The sequence below is a fragment of the Leopardus geoffroyi genome, chromosome A2 (assembly GCF_018350155.1).
Source record: "Leopardus geoffroyi isolate Oge1 chromosome A2, O.geoffroyi_Oge1_pat1.0, whole genome shotgun sequence".
NCBI lineage: Eukaryota > Metazoa > Chordata > Mammalia > Carnivora > Felidae > Leopardus > Leopardus geoffroyi.
The window spans coordinates 169,026,781-169,053,322 of record NC_059331.1 but is presented as its reverse complement, the minus strand read 5'-3'; the positions used below and the strand labels follow the sequence as shown (position 1 = coordinate 169,053,322).

The following is a 26,542-nucleotide window of genomic DNA, read 5'->3' as shown; positions in this document are numbered from 1 at the left end:
GGGTGGTTTGCATCTGTTCTTCCGGCAGAGACCATCTCCTGGGTGGCTGGACTTGAGTCTTAAAGATCAGGCAGCCTGATTGTCCTGCTCATGAGACCGAGACTGGATGGGCCCGTTGCCTTTCTCAGGGTCACTACTTCTGGGGCAACAAGATTGGATGCAGGTCTCGCTAACTCTCAGTGCTGGCTAACCGTCTTTTGGATGGTTCTTGGCAGTTTTCCTTCCAGGCTGTTGTACCTTTCCCACCTCACAGGGCCTGCTGCGGGTACTCAGTGGGGTGGGCCTGTGAACGAGAGGCCCCAGGGGGCAGAGCCAGGGGGAGTGGGGAACAGGGGCACAGTAACAGATAGACAGCAGCACGCGGTCAGTTCGTGCATGAAGTGGGCAGCGATGTGTGTTCCAACCAGACAAAGACAGGATGTGATATTTGTCATGAGATTATATGTTGCTTCAGGAAAGCAGACCCTTTGCTTTGAGTTGAGGCCCAGGTGGCTGACTGAGGGGCATCTCCCTGGGTTTGTGCTCCGGGCCTGCCTGTGGGCTTCTCCCAGGGAGCACGGGGACTGTAATCTCTCTCTCTTGAATTGTTGTAAGGGCACAGTGAAACTGCTTATTCTTGTGAATTCATGGCAGCGCTGTCCCCTGTTAGATGCTGCTCCTCTGCTTCTAGAACAGAAGCTGCTTTCGTAGCTTCTCCAGTCCTGTTTTTGTGCCTTCCTCAACCCGTATTTGTTTCAGGGAATGCTTCAACTCTGTGGATTTTACAGCAGTTCCCCAGTGAGCAAATTAACAATCAGAGACGGTACAGTGACCCAGGGGGTGGATCCCCTCGTAGTTAATAACCTCTTCCTAACCTGCCGTTCTCTTTTGTGTATCCTGCTGCTTTCCAGCATCTGCATTATCTCAACAAAGTCAGATCCAAAGAGCCTGTGTGTGTCCGCGTCGTTTCTTCGAGACTCGGGAGTCGGTGGATGTAATGGCCCTGGATAGCCGCACTGTTCTTTGTAGCGCTGACTCATTTCTCTTTTGTCTTTCCTCCCCAGGCTGTTTGTTTGAGGATGGCCTCTGCAGACCGTCTGAGACCTGCGTGAATGGTAAGTGTGCGAGTCCCAGCCGACATGCAGCTGTGGCTGTGGGCTTGCCTCTACCCTGCTAACCGCGGATGGGGCTCACCATGTGGAGGGAACATTCTGGGCGAGGTTCATTTTCTTTGAGGCTCGCGAAGAGAGTTGTGGAGCTGAAACTTCTCTGGGCGTGATTAAAAAGTTAATGGAAACCTAACGGAAGTGGAACACATTGTTTATATGCACGTGTGTGTGTCTGCGTCTACATCTGCACCTGTACCCAGGATTTACGGCTGCTCACCAGCAGCTTTACAAGAGGAGGTGATGGAATCGGGTGCCCCGACTCCAGCTGGAACTGCCACATCCCTCAGCCTAGTTTTGCTCCATCAGCAGGAAGCCGTTGATCCTTTAGACCACCTGTTTTGTTCTCATCAGGAAGAGAAGAGATGTCTGGTGCTTTGTGTTTCCAGGTAGAGCTCTGAGCCCTGCCAGTGGCTGGGTCTGGAGGGGTGGGAACATGAGCTTCCCTCCACCACATCTGCCCTGCTCAGGAGACACCTGTGTGCTGTGTGATGGCAGCAGATCTGGGGCAGTGTGCCATTGGGTCGTGGCCTTCAAACACTAAGGGAGGGGTGAGGGTACAACACCTGCACAGGGGCTTTGCCCTGTACTGCTTCTCCTGAAAACGCACGGAGTCTGCAGGTGGGCCCGGGTAGCTGTGGGAGGACCCATGTGAGGGGCGCGCCTGTTTTCCTACTGCTCCTGGTCTCTCCAGGTAGTTCAGGGAGTGTGTTTTGGGTGTGGATTTTGTCCTTGCCTGGAGCCTGCCACAGACGTCTCTGACTGCCCCTGTTCTCTGTGCAAACGCGGGTGTCTGCGGGTGGAACCTGGCTCACAGAGGACCTAGACCCTGGAAGCCCTCCACGAGTAAAAGGTGCCTTGTGCCTGACCACCCCTGAGCTCAGTTGGTCCTTGCTGGGCCCACACGGGACACATTTGAGGGTCTGAAAGTCAAAAACCAGGTGCTTTGAGTGTCCCTTGGAGTGAACAGTGCTGTGGACCAGACCTGGGATTTCAGGGCTGGGAACAATCATACTTGTGTCCTGCTAGCTCATGTGCCATGGGGACAAATTGCTGACAACCCCGGATAGTTTGTTTTGTGTGTGTGTGTTTTCGGGGATTGGGGGAAGTTCTGTGCAGACTGTGATGATGGTGACTTAGGCGGGGGGAGAGTACATTAGAACCTCCATGATGGCAGGATGTAGAGTGTTCAGCCGTGTGGCCCTGCCAGCTTGAGCGCCTCCAACTCTTATACACAGTCAGGCCTCTCCCTTGCCCTCCCCTCCCAGGCTGCTTGTGATTGTACCCCGTGAAGCTTTTATTTGGAAGCAGGTTTTTTTTTTTTTTTTTTTTTTTTAACATTTACGTATTTTTGAGAGAGAGAGTCAGAGCATGAGCGGGAGAAGAGCAGAGAAAGAGGTAGACACAGAATCCAAAGCAGGCTCCAGGTTCTGAGCTGTCAGCACAGAGCCCAACGCAGGGCTCAAACTCACAAGCTGTGAGATCATGACCTGAGCTGAAGTCGGACACTTAACCAACTGAGCCACGCAGGTGCCCCAGGAAGCAGATTTTAAAAAATAATCTTACTTGTAAAAATGTGTCACCTGCCTTCAGTGAAGTTTGACTGTAAAGAAAATAGCTATGTGCATGTTTAATTAAATTGGGGATGTAAGCGGCAGCAGCATAATGGAAACTATAGTTTCGTTCACTCTCCTTTGTCCTTGACGAAAAGCAGGCCTGGAATCATAATTGTCGTGGGGGTTTTCCTTCCCTAACCTCAACTTGCCTTCCTGGCAGGGACTCATATTAACATTATGTAAGATAACAGCTTTGAGTTCTTTGGAAAAAGAAAGCAATTTAAATGTAAATATATATGCAGGCTTTGATTTATGGAGACAGACAATATTTGATATTTTTTCTAATATAGCTAAAGTCTATGAAATAGCAAAGCAGGCATCATCCAGTCTCACAAAATTGTGTGCTATGAGTAGCTGATGGGGAGTTAGTAAGGAAAACATACTGTTTGGGTCTGTGGTTGCCACTTCTTTCACCCTACAGGCGAGTGGGGCAAGGAGGCGTGGCCCAGCAGCCCTGTAAGGATACAGAGGGCAGGCCCCTTTGGGGAGTCTAGAATGTTCTGTGGTCAGACACAGGTTTCTTCTCTTTCCTTTCCCCTCCCTTTCCTTTTCTTAGAATGGAGAGAGAAATATATATGCCTATTAACCTTATATATATTTTCAAAGTGTCCAATAGATCTTTGAAATCACAATTAAAATTAAAATTTTTGCATGGGATAATGTACTTTATAAAGAAAGTCAATGGGGCTCCTGGGTGGCTCAGTCGGTTGAGAGTCCGACCTCAGCTCCGGTCATGATCTCATGGTCCGTGAGTTCGAGCCCCGCATCGGGCTCTGTGCTGGCAGCTCAGAGCCTGGAGCCTGCTTCGGATTCTGTGTCTCCCTCTCTCTCTCTCTGCCCCTCCCCTGCTCATGCTCTGTCTCTCTCTCTCTCTCTCTGTCAAAAATAAACAAACATTAAAAAAAATGTCAAAAGATAAACATACTTACCAGCTCACGCATCTGAAGATGGCTACTGTAAAAAAAACAAAAACAGAAAATATCAAGTGTTGGTGAGGATGTGGGGAAATGGACCCCTAGGGCATCATTGGTGGGCATGTACAATGGTGCAGCTGCCAGGTTCCTCAAAAAATTAAACACAGACTTACCATATGATCTAGCAATCTCAAAAGAATACCCCAAAGAATGGAAAGCAGGGACTCAAATAGATATTTGCACACCCATGTTCATGGCAGCCTCATTCACAGAAGTCAGGTGGTAGAAACGACCCAAATGTCCATCGCCAGATGGATGGATGAACAAATGTAGTATAGATGTACAACAGAGAATCATTCCGCCTTGGAAAGGAGGGAAATCCCGACACCTGCTACAGGATGGCCGAACCCGAAGGACAGGATGCTCATTATGTGAGCAAAGCCAGTCACAGAAGGACAACTGCCCTGTAATTCTACTTCTATGAGGTCCCTGGAGCCGCCAGATCCATAGAGACAGAGAGGAGAGGGTAGGCGCTGGGGAAGGGGGATGGGGAGTTAGGTCTAATGGGGACAGAGTTTCAGTTTGGGAAGATGGAAAGTTCTGGAGATGATAGTGGTGATGGTTGCACAACAGTGTGAACATGCTCAGTGTTGCGGAACTGTGCACTTAGAAATGGTTTCGATGCCACATTTTATGTTATTAGTCATGTTATTTAACATCACAATTAAAAACAAGATAACCAAACTGGGAGAACCATTTAGCAACATGTCAGTGGACCGGAGGTTCTTATTCTGAATTATGAAGAGCCCCTACACCCTGTAAGAAAAAGGCAAAGATTGAATAGGAAAACAGGCAAAGATGTGAATAGTAGTTTGCAGAGGAGGAAGGAAGATGGCCCACTTACTGTATGAAAATGTGTTTACCCTCAGTACTACTTAGGGGAAATGTGAATATAAAGCTTACGTGCAGATTGCCAAACATTCACATGGTGAATGATACCCGGCACTGGTGAGGGCTCAGGGAGATGGGCCCAGATGCACTTTGCTAGTAAGCACATGAGTTGGTTACAGTCTTTTGGAAGGTAATCTGGCAATATCTATTATATGAAAAATATACTGATAACTTGATTTGTTTTGGGGATTCACGTATATAAAAGCGAGGGTATGCCACAGTATTTATACTGGCAAAACCTGTAACACCTGTAAATCCACTGATATGGGAAGTTTCATAACTTATGCTGGGTCTATAGTATGGACTATTACATAGACACTTAAAAAATGAGTTAAGTGTCTGTCTGTTTCCTGACCAGGAAAAATGTCCCTTGTGTGATAAATAGAAAAAGTAAGTTGCAGGGTAGTGGTTATAATATGATTCTGTTTTCTGGGAGTGCTCCCCCACTCCCACCCCCAGCAGATGACCAGAAGGAAGAATGTGTCTTTTGGGGAAATTAGGGGCAATTTGGGGAGGCTATATATGGGGGAGATTAACTTGTGTTTCAAGATCTTTGTATTGCTTTACGTATTAAAGCAATCTTTAAAAAAAGCAATCTTGTGTTACTTTTGTAATAAAACTTACGTAATAAAGACATTTCAGAGTCTGCTGAGCTGATTTTGAAAGGCAGACCTTTCAAAGGTTCAGGCCTGCTGAGTCAGGTGCTGGCCCTCAGCTCCCACGGGGGTATCCCTGATGATGCATGAGACCCCTGTTCTGGCTTCACATGGAAGCTTCGAGGTAGGAATGTCAGGTGTCTCAGGTGGGGTGGGGTAGTACTGAGCAGGGACCTGGACAAGAACCGGCACACAGAATAGCCCCACAAATCCAGAGATTGACACTTGGCGGGGGGGCCCTGCGGGGAGGGGGCAGCACCCCGCGTCTCCAGGACGGTGTTCAGCTCCAGTAAACAGTATCTGTCAGTGGACAAAGAGCCTCAGTGGGCCCCACTGTGTGTAGAGTGGGGCTGAGGCCGAATCTGAGGGAGAGGTCAGCTGGGGTCAGTTCTCAGGCTGTATACCCCCGCTTCTTTGTCGTGTTGGCCCTTCCTGGGGTGCTGCTGCTGTCCCTCAGTGGGCCAGGGCTCTGAGCCACGAGCATGTGAAGGAACCTCCCTCCCTCCCTCTTCTCTTTCCCTCCATCTTCTCTTCCCCTCCTTCCTTCTGTCCTTCTTTTCCTTCCGAGACTTTCTTGAGGTGTGAAGGGAGCAGACCAGATAAATATTTTTGTTGGAAGTGCTCAGAACAGTTTTTTATTTTCATTTTCGTGTTTAGTGATCACAAGCTGGGCCTGTCAACTGCAGGTCGTGATCTACTGGGGTGCCCAGCATGCTGTGGAAAATCTGATAGACTGAGCTCTTCTGTTTTATTGCTCTAAAAAAAAAAAGAAAGAAAAGAAAAAGAAGAAGCTTTCATTTGACAAGTGGGGGATGATGAAAAAGTACAATGTATTTGAAAAGAGATGAGGTAGTAGCAGTGAAACCTATGCCATATGAGTTGTGACCACCCGGAGAGCCTGGGAAAGCCTGTGGGATCCGGACACCCTGGGGCCCCTGGCCTCTGTGGGAACCGGACAGCCTGAGGCCTCCGGCCAAGGAGGGTTTCTGGGTGAGGAGACCTGGCTGCCTCTGGCTCTGTGGGGACACGCTTGGTGTTTAGGATCTCCCAGCTCCTAAGGCTCATTTCAGGGAGCTGAACAGGGTTTCCATAGAATTTTTTTTAAAAATCAGCTTCATGATAACCCTTTTCACTACTTTTTTTTGTTTTTTTGTTTTTTTATGTTTATTTTGAGAGAGAGACAGAGTGAGTGAGCAGGGGAGGGGCAGAGAGAGAGAGAGGGAGAGAGAATCCCAAGCAAGTTCTGCACTGTCAGCACAGAGTCTGACGCAGGGCCCAAACTCAGGAACAGTGAGGTCATGACCTGAGCTGACGTTGGACACTCAACCAACTGAGCCCCCCAGGCGCCCCTTCACTACTTGTCCTGGGAGGTGGTGCTCCTGTTTTGACCATGCTATCTGGGTAACGAGGCAGCCCTGTGGGGTTACTGAAGTAGTGGTTCTTTGCTCATCCTGACTGGGCTTCCAGACTCCGAGGAGGCAGACTTGATGATAGTTCTGTCTGGATAAATCACAACTTCATGGTGTTAGAAATTCCGGATAAAGATGTTGAGGAACGTGGCCTTTTAAAGGTCATTTTGGGGCGCCTGGGTGGCTCAGGCAGTTGAGCGTCCGACTTCAGCTCAGGGCATGATCTCGCGGTCTGTGAGTTCGAGCCCCGCATCGGGCTCTGTGCCGACAGCTCAGAGCCTGGAGCCTGCTTCGGATTCTGTGTCTCCCTCTCTCTGCCCCTCCCCCACTCATGCTCTGTCTCTCTCTGTCAAAAATAAACATTAAAAAAAATTAAAAAAAAAAGATCATTTTATCAGCAAGGTATAGAGGCCACATTTGTGGGTTTTGATCTTCACCGATGACGACATTCACTTGCTTTCCTTGGACGATTCTGGAAGCACGCTTTTGGGAGTTAATGTGTGAGAGTTGTGTGCCAGCGCTTGTGTTCAAGGCTGCGGCTGACGTCTCTTGTGAAGACTCCCAGTGTTGTGGGAATGACAACTGGTGGCCATTCATGTTTTCTTTTATCCATTCACTCGTCAGGTATGTTTCCACTGCGGGCCCTCACTGAGCTAGCTGGCCAGGAAGGCAAATGAGGCAAACCAGGAGACTTCAAGAAACCAGGAAGAAATTTAGGATTTGAATATTCTAAAACTCTTCACTTTTGGGTAACCCTCTAATTGCAGAGGACAGCTTTCAGTGACCCAGGCTGCACTGGACCCACTGGGAGACACTTGTTGCCTTGACAAATTTCTGAAGCTCAGGGGGAAAGTTATACTAATTTGTTGTGTGCCCACATAGTGGGGCATTTGCCTGGGGTCAGCGAAGTAATTTCTTTCAGGAAGCGTGGTTCTCCTGCTGTGTCCTCAGTTCTTAATGATGATCCGCTCCTTCCACGGAGAAGGGACCTGGGGAAGCTGGTGTGTTCCCGCCACGGTAGAGCTTCGGCTGGGGGGAGGAGCACCCTTCCGTGGTCCCCTCTGGGGCGGAGTGCCCTTCCGTGGTTCCCTCTAGGGAGGAGCACCGTTCCGTGGTCCCCTCTAGGGATGAGCACCCTTCCGTGGTTCTCTCTAGGGAGTAGTGCCCTTCCGTGGTCCCCTCTAGGGAGGAGCACCCTTCCGTGGTCCCCTCTAGGGAGGAGCGCCCTTCCGTGGTTCCCTCTAGGGAGGAGCACCCTTCCGTGGTCCCCTCTAGGGAGGAGCGCCCTTCCGTGGTCCCCTCTAGGGAGGAGCGCCCTTCCGTGGTCCCCTCTAGGGAGGAGCACCCTTCCGTGGTTCCCTGTAGGGAGTGAACAGTGAGTGCTGGTGGTGCAGCCACTACACACATGGCTGTTACTTTTGCCACAACCTGTGATGTCTCAGCAGACTCGTCTTGCCGGGTCCCAGAGGGAGGGCTCCATCCCTTGCAGCAGACCTGCAGACCTGCAGGAAAATCCGGTGTTGGCACGGGTTGACTGAGCCGTCATCACAGTGTGATTTAGCCTTAGCCAACTGGCCAGAGAGCAGAACAGGCAGAGTGACTTTGCTGCCTCTTTCAGTTTTCCTACCTTCTCCAAGCAGAGGACGTGAACTTGCACTTCTTCCCCCGTGTGCTCTCGGTTGGTGGGCCCCAGCTCTGACAGGCTCAGCTTCCGGTGCCTCTCCTGAGGCTCACCCCACACTTTTGTGCCTCTCCTGGACTTGTGTCCTCCCCTTCCTCCTTTTGGGCCTTGTTAGTCTCCCTCTCTCACTTCTCATCCTTTAATGGGCATCTGCTCATGTCAGAGATGTGAAAAATGGAAAATAGCCGGGAAATACAGGCACCACTCACGGTGGTCTCTGTTAATAGTGTAGCAGTGCTGCCTTTGGCTTTCTCCTCTCCCCACTTTGTGCAAATGTCTTCATAGTCTACCTGCAGCTATGTGTCTTGAGTTTTCATGTAGCATTCAACCGCCTGCATTTTCTGATGCTCCTAAAACCATTTGCAAACTTCCTCTTTAACCTCTCCCTTATGTTCAAAACGTGAGTATAACGTAACCTTATAAAAGCATTTCTATCTTTTTTTAAATATTTAAGTTATGTTCACTATTGTTTAAGTTAATATAAATATCATAACAGAAAAGAGCTTTGTGCTTGAAGTTTTATTTAGTATTTTGTATCACTTTCCTAGAAAATATTCTTACAAATCAGATTAGTGGAGCATGGGCTGTGGGACTTTTGAGGCATGTGACGTGCTGGAAAGCCAATTTCTGCAACGTGGCCTTAATTCACGCCCCCATGGCATGCATGAAAGTGAACATCTCACTTCCCGACATAAGCATCATCTTTAAAAAATCTTTATAATTCTGCTTTCGTTTTTTCTTTACATATGTAAAAAGTAGTTGGTTATTACACCTTTGGAATTTATTTTTAGGACAGAATATCTGATTTTGGTTGTTTTCCATTTAGGAAAACACTTGACCGCTGAAAAAAGAATCCACAAATCCACTGAAAACAGGATTTAGAAATCTGTTTTCCTGATAGTTAGGCTACTTGTATGGCTGCACATAAACTCTCTTTTCTATTACCTGTTCTAGATTGATGTAATATCTCTCCCTTAAGATGGCGCTTCTGGAACACTTACCAGTTTTTTCTTGAATGGCCAGAATTATTTGAGTTTGCTTTTCTAAGTCATCCTTCTTGTTTGTGCGCCCCAGTCTTGGGGGGCCTTGTGCATAGAAACCCCTGTTCCTGCCAGCTCTCCTCTGCAGTGTCTTCTGTTTGTCTGGTTTCCATTCCCACTGTGACCTGTGCCCCTCGTTTGCCTCATTCTCCTCTGACTGGGTGGCCTGCCTTGCTCTCCTTTCTACTCTCACCCTGCAGCTGTCATCTCCTAGCCTGAGACCTTCAACTGCCCCTCTTCCCATGGAATGAGGTTAGACTCCTGAAGCCAGCATGAGCGTTTGAGGTCATTTACCAGGTGGCTCCAACCTCAGGGTTACTTTAAGGTGACCTCCCTTTGTCTTGTTCATTTCTCTGTCGTCTCTGCACTGCTCCGATCCCATCCCCTCCCCCAGTTACCCACCTCTCCACTCATTCGTGCTCTGGTCTTGCCTTCTTTCCACTGCTCACCAAAAATAGTTTGTCCTATTCACGGCACTCCATGTTTGAGTATTTTTCAAGGTTTGTGTTTTATATTTTTTATTTAATTTTTCAATTTTTTAATGCTTATTTTTGAGAGAGAGAGACAGAGTGTGAGAGGGGGAGGGGCAGAGAGAGGGAGACCCAGGATCAGAAGCAGGCTCCAGGCCCTGAGCTGTCAACACAGAGCCCCACGTGGGGCTTGAGCCCAGGGACTGGGAGATCATGACCTAAGCCCAAGTCAGACGCTTAACTGACTGAAACACCCAGGCGCCCTGAGGTTTGTGTTTTAACTTCTCTTCTGATTGAAGACTTTTGAGGAGTCTTCAAGTACTACCTTTCTTCTGCTAGTTATAATGTGCATGTAGGAAGTATTTACTGATTTCCTGACAATCTGCATTCTGACGTGGAAGTCGACATCTTGGAGATGAGTGGCAACCATTGAATGAGTGATCCTTTCCTGCTGTTCCCTGTGCCTTTCCCTGAGTCAGCCCAGCTCATTGTCTTCAGGAAAGTGCCCTGGATTTGTGAGAGCCTTGCTGGTGGAATGGGGACCATTTATGGAATCAGACCACTCTTTGCCTGGCCACCCTCCTTCTTGCCTCTGCCATTAGGTTCCCACCCACAAAGTACTCTTGGACACTCACCTGTCCTGTTCCCTGTCGGCCTGGCCTCACTCACTCGCTGCCTGCCGGTACTTCCTCTGTCTTGGCCAAGGATTGGCACACGGGAGGTTGTGAACCCTCACTCACACTCCCTCCCTGTTGGGGTAGCTGATCTTGGTCAGGGCTAGGGCTGACCTGGCAGGACTTGGAACTGACTGTGCTTTTCGCAGAAAGGCACTTCTATAACCTGCTTAGGGACCCTACCTACGTCTTGTGACCAGATTGTAAACTGGTGTAAGCATGGATTCTGATAGTTGCAGTTTGGGGAGTCACAGGAAGGGGGGATGCCCAAGAAGGGGTGTGATGAGTGTGGTTCACTTATGGGGGGGGGGCGGCGTGGGAGCAGTGTGTAAATAGGTAGAAGTGACTTTTCTTGCCCATTACAGGGCCAGCCTGTGCCTCCTGGCAGCCCTCCCGTATTCTATACCTGAGCTGGAGTCTGTTTTGAGTCCTGAGGAGTGGAGGTGGGAAGGGGAAGAGTAGGGTTGCCTGTCCAAGCTCATGTTTTTTTCCCCCGGGGAGCTTTCATTTGATGTGCTACCCGAAGGCGAGTCCTCGTCCAAAACGGTTTCTGTGCTGCGGCTGCGGCCGTATCTGCCCCTGTTTTCTGTGGGTCAAGGTGCTACAAGTCTGTGATCTGGGAGGGGCAGTGCCACACGCTGAAACCTATTCTATCCTCCCTTTCTGATACAGCGTCAAGTGTTGTATGTGGACAGTAAGTGCCCTTTCTGCAGTTCACAGAGCTATTAAATCTATTTACATTTTGAGAAACGTGTGGAAAGGACGCTTTGAGATTTCAAAGATTCTTGCATGGGGAAAAAAAAAGATTTTGTTTGTTTCGTTTTGCTTAATAGAAAATTTGGCACATTTAAGAACTCAGACACTTATTAAATGTCCATCAACTGATGAATGGATAAAGAAATTGTGGTTTATATACACAATGGAATACTACGTGGCAATGAGAAAAAATGAAATATGGCCTTTTGTAGCAACGTGGATGGAACTGGAGAGTGTGATGCTAAGTGAAATAAGCCATACAGAGAAAGACAGATACCATATGGTTTCACTCTTATGTGGATCCTGAGAAACGTAACAGGAACCCATGGGGGAGGGGGAGGAAAAAAGAAAAAAAAAAAAAAAAAAGAGGTTAGAGTGGGAGAGAGCCAAAGCATAAGAGACTGTTAAAAACTGAGAACAAACTGAGGGTTGATGGGGGGTGGGAGGGAGGAGAGGGTGGGTGATGGGTATTGAGGAGGGCACCTTTTGGGATGAGCACTGGGTGTTTTATGGAAACCAATTTGGACAATAAATTTCATATAATAAAAAAAAAAAAGAAAAAAAAAAGAAAAAAAACAAAAAACAAAAACAAAAAAAAAAAAAAAGAACTCAGACACTTATGTGTGTTGGTATAAAGCTGAATAGCTGTTTGCAGAGTAGAAAATTAGAACCAAATGTTTTAGGAGCCACTGTACACATATTATCCATAAAATGTAAAGCAAAATTATCTCTCAGACTACATGGTGATGGTCTCCGGAACTTTCTAGTGCCCTGGTTTTCCAGAGACATGCCGCCAGGTTAAAGCACTCCTGGGGGCTTGACAAGGATGTCATGGTGTGAAGCTCATGTAAAAATTAAACTTATTAGAAATAAAAGATGTGTCCTCTATTTGTAATTTTCTAGCTGACACATATCGTTTCATGAATGTTGCAGTGGTGACACCCAGAATCTCCTCTGTCGGAAGTCCTGGTTGGTTTAGAATCGGCTCCTCCTCTCTTCTTAGACAGCAGCGTGTGCGCCCTTGCTCACCCACTCCTCATAAGCTCCTGAGATTGGGGAATGTCCTTGTCTTCTGGGGCTAGGATGTTAACCTGATATGCAGAAATCATCAGTAATAGTTGGCAGAATGAAGGAAATTGTTAGAGATCAAGGAAGGAACAGGAAGGCATAATTTTGTACTAAGTCATAGAGTATAAGTTCTCACTGCTTCTACTCACATCTATTAAATGGATTTTTAAAGTAAAAAGTTTTATTTTTCCTAACTATAACCTATAAGATCTGGAAATAAATAATAAAGTACGCACAAAAAATTACCCCAAAGATAACACCATAGCTCATTCTAAAATTCTTCCATGTGAGCACATTGTCTTTCTTGTTCTAAAATCTTTATACATAATGTTCAATATGCTCAAATAGTGTGAGTGTAAGAAAGTACACACCAGTGAGCCCACCACGTAGTGTGAGAAATAGAGCATTATTGTTACTCTAGCCCACTTTGGAATTATTTTGATAAAAGAAGATGGTACCAAGTCTAATTGTATAAAAAACTAAAGTGTTAATCATGAGACTCTTAAATACAGAGAACAAACTGAGGGTTGAAGGGGGTGGGGGTTTGGGGAGGTTGGGAAAAGGAGTGATGGGCATTAAGGTGATGGGCACTGGGTGTTATATGTATGTGATGATGAATCACGGGAATCTACTGAAGCCAAGACTACATTGTATGTTAGCTAACTTGAGAATACGTAAATTAAAAAAAAAAAAAAAAAAAAAGGAATAGGATATGGAAAAAAAGAGAAAGTGTTAGTCACTGGGGTCTTCCTCTGCTTTTCTTGTTCATCATGTGTTGCTTCGAAAATAAGTTCTACAAATAGTGCACGGACATATTCGCATTAAAATCGAACCCTTTGGAAACATAGAATCAAAGGCAAAGAACTTCCTCCACATCCCTTCACTCTGCCGCCATCACCACACCCAGAGGCACTGGTGCTTACCAGTGGTGTGCCCTGCCAGACCATTTGCCATGCCCATAGGCACAGAATGTGCCAGGCGCTTCCTCATGAGAAAGATCCGGCAAGTAGCACACTCGCCCCCTTTGTATTGTGCTCGGTGAATTAATTGTTGAAACAATTTTTATTGTCCAGGGCTGCTCTCTGAGCAGGATCATGCCCCCTTGTCCTCACAGAGGGGCAACGAGCACCCCACACGCAGACCCACAGCCCAGAGATGTGGGATTACATCACTTGGCGTGACCAGGAGGCTTGTTGCGCTCTAAATTCCAATTAATCAAACTTAAAAGGGAATGGAAATTAATTACTGAGTTAAACAGTGTGAAGCAAAGTTTAATTTGGCATATTAACAGGAAATAAATGCACTTTTGAGCCTTCACTTTAATGATGAATTAAAACTGATTCAGCTCCATTTGTGCACATGCACACACTCACGGACATGTGTGTGCATACCCGTGCACACCCACATATACAACATCACTGAGGTGATCCCAATTTAGTCATATTGGGTGTGACTTTATAACCAAAACAATTGATGATGGGGAAACAACATGAGTATATTTGTTCCGAATAAACGGTAATACAAATCCCAGGGGTGATAAAGGTAGGTTCAGAACCTAGGCATGCTGCCTCTCCCCTCAAGTCAAGATAGTAAGGAAGTGGACTCTTATAGGTTGTATTTCTGCATGTTATGGTTCTGAGGTCTCTGATCCCAGACTTCTTCCCCGCCAGACCGCCTCGTGACCCTCACTTAGATTGTATTTTAGTTCTCACTGCTGGAGTCAATTAACAGTGAACCAAGATAGGCCCTGCTGAGTGTACCTTGGAATTGCACGTTAATATTAGAATGGCTCCTTGGCCCCGTTCCCAGGGGCACAGAGGTGACCTGCTGCAGCTTCGTGTTGCACTCACCATTGCCCTGCTGTGAAGCCCTCAGGATGCTGCCCATCCACAGGGTCCAGTTTATTTTTTATTTTATTAAAAAAAATGTTTTTAATGCTTATTTTTTATTTTTGAGACAGAGAGAGACAGAGCATGAATGGGGGAGGGTCAGAGAGAGAGGGAGACACAGAATCCGAAGCAGGCTCCAGGCTTCGAGCTGTCAGCACAGAGCCCAATGCGGGGCTCGAACCCACAGACCGTGAGATCATGACCTGAGCCAAAGTCGGAGGCTCAACCGACTGAGCCACCCAGGCGCCTGCATAGGGTACAGTTTAAATATCCTACCTGGTTGGCCTTTGCTCAGCCGGCCTCTCTCTAGGACCGTTCTCTGACAGGACACTTCCTCCAGCCAAGCAGCTCATTTTCCCCAGAGCCCCGGCACCCTGCTTTCCTAACTGTTCTTAGATGTCATCCTGCCCAGTGGATTTGCCTTTTTACCTCCATCTTGTGAAGGTCCACCTCTCCTCACAGTGGAAGTGAATGCAAGAGGAATTGCCCCATTTCCCAGATGGATTCCTGACTTTGAGGACAGTGGATGTGCACATTTGCTGAGACACTCTTAAAATAATGTTTTTCCTTTAGTCCCCAGTTTCTGGATTCATATACTAATTCATTGAATTAACTCCAATCTACAATTTTGAAGGTGGGATGGGGCAATTAATTATCTACTCGATGAAACTCATTTGCTGTTTCCCATGGCATATCTAAACCCAGAACCACTCAGCGTGTTTCTTGGGGGAAAGTTAACTAGAAATGCCAGTTGTAGATAGTGTTTTCTGCAGGGTCCAGGATCCATCTTTCCCATCATTTTTCTGAAAGTTTAATCAGTTATTTTTTTAATTTTTAAAAGTTTATTTATTTTTGAGAGAGACAAAGACAGTGTGCGTGGGGTAGGGGCAGAGAGAGAGGAAGAGAGAATCCCAAGCAGGCCCCACACCGCCAGCGCAGAGCCCAATGCGGGGCTCAAATTCACAAAACTGCAAGATCATGACCTGAGCCAAAACCAAGAGTCGGTCGCCTAACCGACTGAGCCACCCAGGAGCCCCTTTTTGATGGATGAGCAAATTCCATGTATGGAGTCTCTTGGCGCACTGTGCCTCTTCCATTTGGTTCAGGGTTTGCTGTGATGAGTGGTCAGCTGTAAGTGGGTGACACTGCTGTGTTCTGTGCAGACAGTGACCGAGGAGCTGTGTCTGCCTCCCATACCTACCCTGGCCTTTCTTCCTGGCCCAAGTCTTGGCTGATTTGTCTATGCTCTGATGTCACTTTGGTATTACACGTTCTAGATCCTGGTGTCTAAGAATGCCACCAGCATAGAAGGAAGGAGATGCTCTATCGTACGGGATCATCCAGTGCTTCATTGAGACAAACCAAGCAGATTTGATTATATCAGAACCAAGAAATGCTAATAGGTTTGTATTGGAATAGTTTTTGCTTTGCAGTTTTTTCTTTTTCTTTCAAATGCTAAAAACAGTTTGTTTTTATGATACTTGCAGCCAACCTGATTTTAAAAATTGATATTTAAAGCAATAGCTCATTCTTTTCCACATCGAAACTGTCAGCTGTTAGATGGTCGGATGGCTCGGGCTATCTCTTGAAGCCAAGATGGCAATTTCATTAGCTGCTTTCAAGCCAACCTGAACATCTGAGTATCTAACCGTGCTCTTCTCAGATGCCCATGTCTGGGGAATGTGCTTTGCAGTTTATGAAGCCATCACTGCACAGAGCTGGGAGGCCTTTCCTCCTCTTCCTCCTCTCCCAGAGCCCAGTTGCCATGGTGATCAGAAAGCCGTCCAGAATGTCCTGCCTTTTCCCATTCTGCAGCAGCACTTGCGGGAGTAGAGCTGACATGGGTGTGTGCATCTGTATCTGATTGTGGGGCCCCTGCCTGCTCTCCCATGGGCCAGCTCAGTTCCAGGGTGCCATTCCAGGGGTGGGCTCATGCATGCCAGCCACAGGGGTGACCACACATGGAAGCAGCTTGTTCCAGGGAGGGTCTATTCAGAGAATGGGCACTGGTTTGTGGCAGGAATGGTTTTAAGGTTTTAACATATTTTCACAGTTGCTTCTCGCTTACTAAGACTCGGAGTCAAGAATTGCTGCAATATTTAGAGAAATCTGCTAAATCCCGATTTAATTTTGATTCATTTTGCTGGAAGCATTGGTGGAGACAGGAAGTTAGTGTTGGGGATCAGAAGCTATTGATATTTTCAGCCACAACCAAGAGCCTGGATGAATAATGTGTATCAGTGGTTGTGCCACTTTGAAAAGCACAAAAACTACCATTAAAGCAAAATGTTATACTAAACTTGAGTCCTAAAGATCATATTTAAAAAAAAAAAAAACTTACTTTTTTTTTAGCGTATGGGAGACTGTTAGGCCGAACTGCAGTGGTTAAGCCAGCGGTGTTGTTGGCAAGTGTCCAACACGCTGCTCTGAGGAGGGCAGGGGGGCTGATTTCCAGCCAGCGTGATGCCACTACAGGTGGACATTCATCTCTCAGGGCCCTGGCATGCCTCTGGGGTGAGCCCTTGGTACTTCTGGGATGCCGTCTCCTGCTGGAGCATTGACCTGTGAATACTTTTGAAGCACAGGTTCCACGGAGGCAGGTCTGTGTGTCAAGCATCAGTTAACGGGTGGGTGACCAGCGGTCTCTGTCAGACTCTGACTCTGGTGGTTTTCACTGCAGCCGACTTCATGCGATTAGGCTTGGTTGGGGGTTGTTTTGGAAACTGCCTTACTTTGTTACCAGGGCTTGAGCTTGTGAGATGTTCCTGCTGGATTAATACCCTACTTGTCTCTTTTGTAACTGAAATAGCATTAAATAATAGGAGTTTGCATTGGGTTTTATACTTCTGAGTGTTTTCACATGTGTTATCTCATTAGATTTTTGTAACATCTTTGAGCAATTTTTTTTTTCTCCCTGAAGTATTTTTGTTCTCATTTAACAGATGGCAAAGTCGGTCTCCTAGATGTTAAATGTAGTGGCACAGGGACAGAATCCCATCTAGAACCCACAGCTGACCCAGCCCTCTCTTCCTCTGACTGAACTTACCATTTGCTTCTCAAAACTGCATGGAATCATGGTGGCCCACCATCAGGTGCCTTTAAGATGCCTATTAACACCCATGGTAACCATTATGTGCCTCTTGTGAACTCTTTCTGAAGCCGGCAGAAGAGGAGATGGTCATTTATGGGTTAGATGAGCACTGAAGCGCGAATAACTATGTTCCAGGCAACCCCCGCTGGAGACTTGGGCTGTCTTGTAACTGAGTGTCCCTGTTTGCCTGAAAATGAATTTCAGTGATAGAATGAATCAGGAGTCTCATACATACACCCAAACCTCGGAGAAATCCTGTGGTCAGAGTATCCCTCAATTTGGGGAGGTTCTTGGTTTTACTTTTACATTCAGAAATGAGAGAAAACAATTTGTAGAGGGTCTCCTCCCCCCTTTATTCATTTGGCTCGAAATCCGTGTTGTTAGTGGGGGTTCAGACTTATTCTCAGAATTGGAAGAAATTTCAGAGACTGAAAAGCAGGTAAATGTGCACGTGTGAGACCCCGTAAGGATCACCGTGATGGCAGATCCAGGAGCTTTGTGGGTAGGAGCAGGGGGAGAGAGTGAAGGCCCAGTCCTATAGAGACTTTCTTCACCTGCAAGGACAAGGCGTGGGCTGCTGTGCAGGCCTCCAGCTTTATCTTTCAAAGTGGAGAGTAGCTGTTCCTTGGCTTCCCTCTGATTAAAGGGCCCTGTGAGGTGTGACAGGAGGATAGTTTACTTTCCTGTTCTTTCCTCCATTTTGGGAAACAAACAAACTCTCAGATCTCTGCTTAAAAAAGACTGATCCTCTGAAAGAAGAGGAGAGAATGAGGAGGGAAACTCGGTGATCCAAGGGGCTCTCGGCATTAGCGTCTTGTCTGGATAGGCCTCCAGCTCCCCGAAGTAAGCAGTCTGCTCTTGCAGAGGCCAGGTCAGTTCAAGGCCAAGGGTTGAGTGCTTGAGCGGTTGACATGGTGAAGAGATTAGAACTAGCACAAGATTAATGGATGTGTTCAGGTAGCAGTCACCCAAAGCTGTGGTCCAGACAAGCACTGGCCTTATCAGAACTGAAGACAAGTAGGGTTTTAAAGTCCTTCAGGGTTCACTCCAACAAAGATGAACAAGGGTAGGAGAGGTGATGCTCTGGTCGCCAGGTGGGTCCTGCAGCTGCTGGTGCTCCACCCTCACAAAGTCTCTGGGGTGGGGTGGTGCTTACTGGGGAAAGGGCTGACTCACCGCCCCCCTGCGTACCCCCCCCAACCTTCTATGCTGACTCACTGCCCCCCCTGCGCACCCCCCCTCCCAGCCAGCCTTCTGTGTTCTCTCACCAAGATGCATGTCAGCTCACTCCTTGAATTCCCTGAGATGTGCACTCAAGGTCGTGTATGTCCCTACAGCATGGCGGGGTGATGGTGGCACAGTAATTGAGTTTGCTCTCCACCTCAGTGACTGGCATTATCCTTTACCTCCCATGGCGTATGTTTGTTCATTTGCTCCTGAGTACTGTTCCATGGAGAAATGGGCTGTGCTTAGGTTGTTCCCAGTGTCTGGCTGTTGTAAGGAAGGCTGCCATGAATACCTTCTTGTGGGCCTTTGGGGGACCCTGCCTGCTTCCTCGTAGAGTGGAGGGTAGGGCTTATCCCAGACACTCACCCGGAAAGTTTCCTCAGTCAGGTTATTTGAGATTCTGGAAAGCTGCAGAAATGTAAGAAATAAAAGTAAATACATAAAAAGCAGATTATCTTATAAGCCACTAGGAAAACACATAGTTGTCTTTTTAGTGGTCTGATCTTATTGGTCAATCTTAGTTTTCTGGCAAAACAGAATACATATTCTTTTTTTCCAGTTGTTGGAATGGAATTCCTCCTTTCACTCTACTATTTGCCAACAAGTCAGATCCCATTATGATGGTAGGAAAAATCCCCATTCCTTATGTTTTCCTTTGGCTAGGTTTCTCTCACACTTGCTGTGTGGCACGAACAAATGTTGTTTGGCTACTCTGATGACTTTGGTAGGATTTTGTTTTTTCTTATTTGTTTCAAGGAACAGAAATTTACCCCAGCATTAGTAAGACCACTGTGGGTGATGGGGGAGAGTGGTGAGGGCCAGTTGCCATTTTCATATGCCCAGTTGCCTGAGTTGTCAACTCCATCTGTTAATTTGATTGGCTCAGGCCAAGCTTCAGACTTAACCCACTGAGTCACATGTCTCCTTCTGACCCAATTGGGTCAAAGTTAGTGGAGGTGGGGGTGGGGGTAGAGGTGGTCTTGAGCTGCTTGTGCTCACTGTTTCAGCAGGACTGGTAGGCTCCTCTCTATCAGAAATGAAGATGTATCAGTAGTTAGTGTTTTGTTTCTTCATTCTCTGAAAAGAAACAGAAACAAAACAACTAGGCCCAAACTGTATACATTTTTGTCTGTTTATTTTGGATTAATGGTTTCATTTTCTTAATCTGGAAGCCTGATGCCATTGATTCATCTGTTGTGTGCGTATGTCTGTGTGTGCACATGTGTGCATGTGTACCTTTGTATACACACTGTGGTCATGACCTCTGTGACTGGAAGTCAGGACCCTTGGGGCCAGCCTGGGCCACCAGCCATTTTCTTGACCTTCTCTGTTCAAGTTGCTTTTCCATTGAAGATGCTGGATTTCTCACTTGTAAAATGAGGAGTTTGGCTAGATCAGTGGTTATCAGCTTTGGTTGCCCATTAGAAATACCTGGAAGCTTTTAAATAATACTGGTGTTCAGGCATTGGCTGGCAGACTTGAATCAGACTCTTTGGGGAGTGGGGCCTGGGCATCAGCCTTCTTTCTTTTCTTCCTTTCTTCTTGTTTTAAGCTCTGTGAAGTGACTCTGATGTGCAGTCAGAGTTGAGAAACACTGGGCCACGTGATCTTTAAGAAACCTTCCGGCCCTAAAATTTCCATGATCTCTGCACTAAAATGCCAGCTGTGCTTTGTGCAACGAAGACAAAGGTATGGAGGAGGAGTTCGGTTTCTTCATTATTACTTCTGTGGTTTGTTAGCGGGAGGATCATTAGCATAAAAGGTATTTCTCTGTGGGCACACAAATCAATGCAGATGACTAACTTGCCATTTAACAAATTGTAGATTATAATGTAAAACTGTCTTAGGTAAATAACCCTATCTAATTGAGTGATAGTATCCTGTTTTTCATTAGTAAGGATATTAACTCAAGATACAGGAAGACTATAAGAAAGCTACCAGTTGTTACTAATACCTGCATGGTGTTTTACAACTTATAGAGGATTTCATATGCTTTATTTCACTTGAGCCACAAAATTCCAGTTGTGTCTTAAACTATCTACTTATAAGCCTGTTATTTTGTCAACTAGAAATAGGATAGGGTAGCAGGGAAAGCAGGAATATGAACAGTTGGCCAGAACATGACCCAATGCATAACAAGGCCAGATCTGGGACCTACAAGGTCTTTGGCAGTAGAATTACCCAAATGATGAGAGGCCAGTGACTTAAACGTATGCTATTGAATGTGAGGAGATGAGTTCTATATTTGCTTTGTGGAGGTCCTTTTATCACTACACAGATGTATCAAGCAATGGGACAACAACTGGGCAACAAGGGAGAGGATCTAAGTTCGAGGCCTGGAAATGTGTTCCCTGGCTGAGCAGTTCAGTGCACATGACCAGTGGGCTATCTGTGCTCTAGACTCAGGAGATCAGAGATCTTCTGCCCGAGTCTAGCACATGCCTGGCATGTAGTCAGCTCTTAGTGAGCATCTTCCGGAGGCTGTTGGACACATATGTTTAGGGTAGTGTCTGTGGCAGAGACATATAATGGACATGGTAATGAGCATGAGAACCAAGTCTCCTGGGGACTCATAAGGACTGACTCTTTCTATGCCCAAATTTGCTTGTGTGTAGAGTGAGTATAATAATATCTTCTTGGCATGAGGTGAGATGAGGTACTGCAAGTAAGATGTTGGGTACATATGCAGCAAATATTGGACACTCAGTGAATGTTAGGTAAAACTGTTACAACAAAAAATGCCTGCAGTGAGCATCAGTCTAATGGGGGATAAAGCAGCACAAAAAGGACTTATATGTGAGATGCAGGAAGGGAAGTTACATGAAAGAAGAACCAAGAAGAGAAGTAAGGAGTAAGGAGGGGAGGGACAGAAGTGACATCAGTGAGAATCAAGACAGGCTCAGGGAAGAGGAGGAAATCATGGAGGCCGTTGAGATGCCACTGTGTCCCTTCATAAATCTTTTTTGAGATGGGAACTCTTAGTGTCATCACATGATAGGAGAGGAGGCCCAAGGCTGTTTAGGAACTGCTCATGATCACACAACTAGTTAGTGCTGAAATCGAGGTCTGTACCTATCTTTAATAGCCTTTCTAAGTAGCTATGTTATCCTAAGCAAGTTACTTAACCTCTTGGAACTTCAACTTCCTTATGTCTAAAATGAAGATAACACTATTTGTCTGAAGGTTGGTGATAATGAGCATAAATGGTCTAGCATAGAATCTCGCACCCAGGTGATATTTAATAAATCACATAGTAACTGATTATGATGGTAATGATGATGACAATGACAATGATGATGGCCGTCTTGATGGTGATGATGGTGGATGATGACCATGCTGATGATCGTGACAATGATGATGGCTATGATCGTGGTAGTGATGGTGATGATGACAGTGATATGAGCATGATGATGATGTGATGATGATGATAAGGATGGTGATAATGATAGTGGTGATGGTGGTGGTGATGATGATAATGATGATGGTGACGATAATGATGGTCATGATAGTGGTGATGATGGTGATGATTATGATAAGGATGGTGATGGTGAAATTAATGATGGTGGTGATGATGATAGTGATGGTGGTGGTGATGATGATAACAATGATGATGGTGACAACCATGATGGCCGTGATGATGGTGGTGATGGTGATAACGTTGATGCTGATGATGGTAATGATGGCGATGCTGATGACAGGGGTGGGAGTAAGAAAATAGGAAAAGGTGGAGGTAGGAGATGATAGGTTCACCTGGCCTCTTGGACTTCCAGTTATCTAATTGTCTGTTGAGGGGCATGGTCTGGTAATGCCTTCAGTGACAGTATCAGGTCGAGGGCATCAGCTGCCATGTATGAGGGTCTGCACCACTTTTGAGAGTGATAAACAGGCTCACCCAAGCACCTGTAGCAAAAGGCTAACAATTTGCTTTATGTTTGAAGAAATAAGGGTGGGGGTTGTGATTTAGGCTTGGGGGATGGTGGTCCTGGTCAGAGATCCTACTGTGTGGACGTAGAAAGGAGACCAGCAAAAGGTATGAATGAATCCAGCAGGGGAAGCACAGATGATCCATAAATTTGAGAGGAAATGCACATTGAAACACTGAAGCTGTTTCACCAGGTTAGGAAAGGTTTTCACTCAGATGCTTGGTATCCCAGTAAGTTAAAACTTTCATATGCTACTAAAGAGAGAATTGGTTGTTTCTCTTGAAAGTCCTACTATGCTGCCACTCCTTAGACTCAGTAGATTGTGATGCCTCCAGCTTTGGTTTTCTTTTTCAAGATTGCTTTGGCTATTCGGGGTCTCTTCTGGTTCCATATAAATTTTAGGCTTGTTTGTTCTAGCTCTGTGAAGAATGCTGGTGTTATTTTGATAGGGATTGCAAAAATGAAACATTTAAAAATGTTTATTTATTTTGAGAGAGAGAGAGAGAGCGAGCGAGCATGCCTGTCTGGACTTGAATCCCAAGTGTGCCATCCAGTTAGCCTCTCTGCATCTCAGTCTACTCATGTGGAAGGTGGGAGTGTTGTGAGGTTGTTGGGAGCATAGGATGGGACAATGAGCTGGCAGGTACCACTGAGGCTCCCACATTCACCCTTGGGACAAATGCGGACATGACACATGGATTGTGAGAACTGTCAGAAGCTTTTGGAAATCCTAGCACTGAGGCCACACCCCTGTCAATTAAACCAGAATTTGGGGATGAGGCACCACAGATTTCCCAAGTGACCCACTTCTGGCCTAAGAGTCGTTCCTGAGCACTGCTGGGCCTCGGGAGAAGTTCTCTGTGCTGCTGGGCAGCAGATGGGGAATGTGCAGGCTGACGTGCCTGGGTGAGACTTTGCTGGAAGGATATACACTAAGGTTTGTTTGCTTTGTTCTGTGTTTATAGAGGGCGTCACAGCCAAAGGAAAGTACCTTCCCTTGGAGCCCACTCACCTCACTTTCCGACCACTTCTTCAGACTCCCGGTTTCTGAAGCTAAAGAAAAGAATTGAAAATCCACCCATGCAGACTTGGAGGGGAATTAGAATATCTCCAAATGGAAAAAATTTAGTCCTACACATGTGAGGTTTTGACCTTGCCAAGAGAATTCAGGATGTGGATAATAACACTGCAAAGGATTAAAGACATGATTCTTTCTGTTTTTATAATACTTTCCTGGGAGGCCGGATATAACCCCTTGGAGAAGGAGGTTTTGGAGTGGATGCCCATCTTTGTGTGTTAACTGTGGTGCTGTGTGTGGGCCCCCACCCTCCCCACCTGTTGTAGATCTTTATTTTTAGGGCCAGCCCTGTTTGTCTAGGCTGATGTGGGTGCGAGATCCTGTAGGGAGTCCAGCATATCATGCCAGAGCTGCTAAGGAGGCAAGGGTTTCTTCCATTGGTGATTCCAGAGGTGCTCTGCCAGTTAAGTGGGAACCAGAATTAGGAAAACAATGACAGAGGCTGGCCTTTTTGTAGTCAGATAAGGAGGCCTTTACCAAGTGAATATTCTGAGAAAGGATCAGAAAAATCATCAACCAGTTCATCTAGTTCATATGAAGACAATAAATATTAATGAGTCCATCCAATATATGAGATGTGTGCACCTCGTTTGGTTCCTGAGTCAAATAATTCAAATATAAGATGATGTTAAATTTTTTTGTTGTTTAGGTATTTATTTTGAGAGAGAGAGAGAGAGAGCGCGCATGTGGGAGTGAGTGCAAGTAGGGAGGGGGGCATAAAGGGAGAGAGAGAGTCAGAGAATCCCAAGCCAGGTCACTCGGTCAATGCAGAGTGCCGGGCTTGATCTCACAAACCTGGAGATCATGACGGGAGCTGACATCAAGACTCTGACGCTTAACCAACTGAGCCCCTAAGGCACCCCCTAAGATGACATTTTTAAAAGTCATTTGGGGAAGATTTAACACTGACTGGATATTAGAAATTTATATATTAAGGAACAATTGTTAATTTTGCTAGATGTGATCATGGCTTTGTAATTACATCTTGTACAAGTCCTCATGTGTTAGAGATATATACAGTATTAGGTTTTCTCAAACTTACTCCAGGCCCTCCTAGAAGGGGTGGGAGGCACAAGGGGTGATTATTGCACCAGGTCAGTGCAGGATACAGGAGCATGGATTGTGTTGTCCACTTTACTTTTGTGTGTGTTTGGAAACGTCCACAGTAAAAACTTACAGTTTGCTGTGCACACCATCAGACTAGTTGCCCCAGTCGTGGTGTCATGTGTTTTGTCTTTCTAGAACAGGGTGGATCTCTACAAGGTAGCTGCTGGAGGTGGCAGTGAGGGGGACATAGAAGGGAATGGAGATTAACCAGCGTCTTCTGTGTTTTTTCCAAAGAGGACTGTGAACACAGCTGTTAATAAAGGAGTGGGGACCGCATTCATTACCCTCTGCAGATAGAGCTGGGTTAGGGTAACATGATCAAATATGGGAAGTGGGTGTGTTGGGAAAGATGTCTCCTGCCTCCCCCACAAGTGTGAGCATGCACCTTGTGGGGAGACCTGTGTAATATATTCATTGCATGCAGTATCTGTGCTTTTTGGTTTTTAATACATTGACAGTACAGGCTCCGTTCATGCATTTCAGGATGATGATCTAACATGTAGCCGTCCTTCTCCTGTGTCTAAAGATAAAGATACACAGAATTGTCATCTTTGATATTTGGTTCACACATTTTCCCCTGTTCGTTTGCTACTCACCAAATACTTCTTGACTGAACAATGGTCCAGGTGTTACTGAGGGTAAGTGAGGGTGCCAGGTTACCACAGGCCTGCCTCTGGGACTCAGCTGCCCTGGTCTGTGAGCTAGAGGACGGCCAGCTGGTTTGTCTCATGGGTGGGGGCAAGGGCACGCAGGCAGGAGGCTGGGGCATCGAGTTGTCTTAGTCATTCATGTGGGTCCTCTTTCCCCAGGAGGTTCTGCACCCCCTGAGCTGAGGGCAGGCCCGTGCTGGCCTGTCCTCTGCTCCCCATGCAGCACCCGGCAAGCTGGAGGAAATGTGTCAATATTTTGTGGCTGAAGAAAAGGAGAAATTTTAAAGACGGCGATACCATCAGGTGGATATGTTGTGCTCTTCCCACCCACGTGGTTCGCGGGGGCAGCTGCAATTGTGATTTTGTGTCCGGACTATCACCAGCTGGCTGGTCTGGGCCAGGCTCTGGGTAGTGGGTGCCTGAGAGTGTGCTGAGCCGTGCTGGGAGGTGTGGTACGCAGGGTAGTGCTCCCTCACTGTTCCCTTGGGAACCAGCAAAGAGAGAGAAAGATGATGCAGGTTTGGGAGGGGCAGTGAGGACCCGAGGATGGAGGGGGAGAGCATCCTGCAGTGTGAGAATCAGGGTCTCAGGACTTTTCACTGTGAGGGTGGAGAGCCAGGGTCCTGAGCCTTGACCTCAAGGGAGTTCTAGTTAGTACTTTTCATGCTGAGTCGTTTGATCTTTATCCTTTAGGCCGGTGTGAGAGGCGTCCACAAAGTGCTGCTCACTGGCTGTGTTTGTAAATAAAGGTTTATTGGTACACTGTTGGTCACACTATAGTGCAGCTCTCTGGGCTCAAGGGCTCAGAGACTGCATGGCCCACACAGCCCAAAACATTTATTCCCTGGTCCTTCACAGAAAAACCTCGCTGATTCCTGGGTTTATGTCAGATATTTTCAGCCTTTGACAGGCTGAAGAATCTTTTTATTTGTTATCAAATTTAAATGAGTTTGAGAAAAAATACACATGGATTCATTACTTCCAGTACTCTGTAAAGGTTGGGACCCTTCCTTCCTTCCTTCCTTCCTTCCTTCCTTCCTTCCTCCCTATTTTTGAGAGAGAGAGACAGAACATGAGCAGGGGAGGGGCAGAGAGAGGGGGAAACACAGAATCCAAAGCAGATTCCTGGCTCTGAGCTGTCAGCCCAGAGCCTGACGTGGAGCTCAAACTCATGAACCATGAGATCATGACCTGAGC

General features: G+C 46.5%; 1 protein-coding gene and 1 long non-coding RNA gene across 5 annotated transcripts in view; both read left to right on the top strand.

Moving 5' to 3' along the window:
- The window catches only part of PTPRN2 (protein tyrosine phosphatase receptor type N2), an 809,741-nt gene that overhangs the window by 87,018 nt on the left and 696,181 nt on the right, over window positions 1–26,542 (top strand). For all 4 annotated transcript variants that reach the window (XM_045496335.1, XM_045496337.1, XM_045496333.1 and 1 more), the window contains exon 2: window positions 1,044–1,094. In XM_045496335.1, coding sequence (XP_045352291.1) covers window positions 1,044–1,094 — 51 coding nt within the window. The remainder of the gene's footprint in view (window positions 1–1,043; window positions 1,095–26,542) is intronic.
- On the top strand, window positions 15,301–16,568 carry LOC123607193. The gene is made up of 2 exons (XR_006716702.1): window positions 15,301–15,672; window positions 16,323–16,568. It is a non-coding gene; the product is annotated as an uncharacterized LOC123607193 (long non-coding RNA).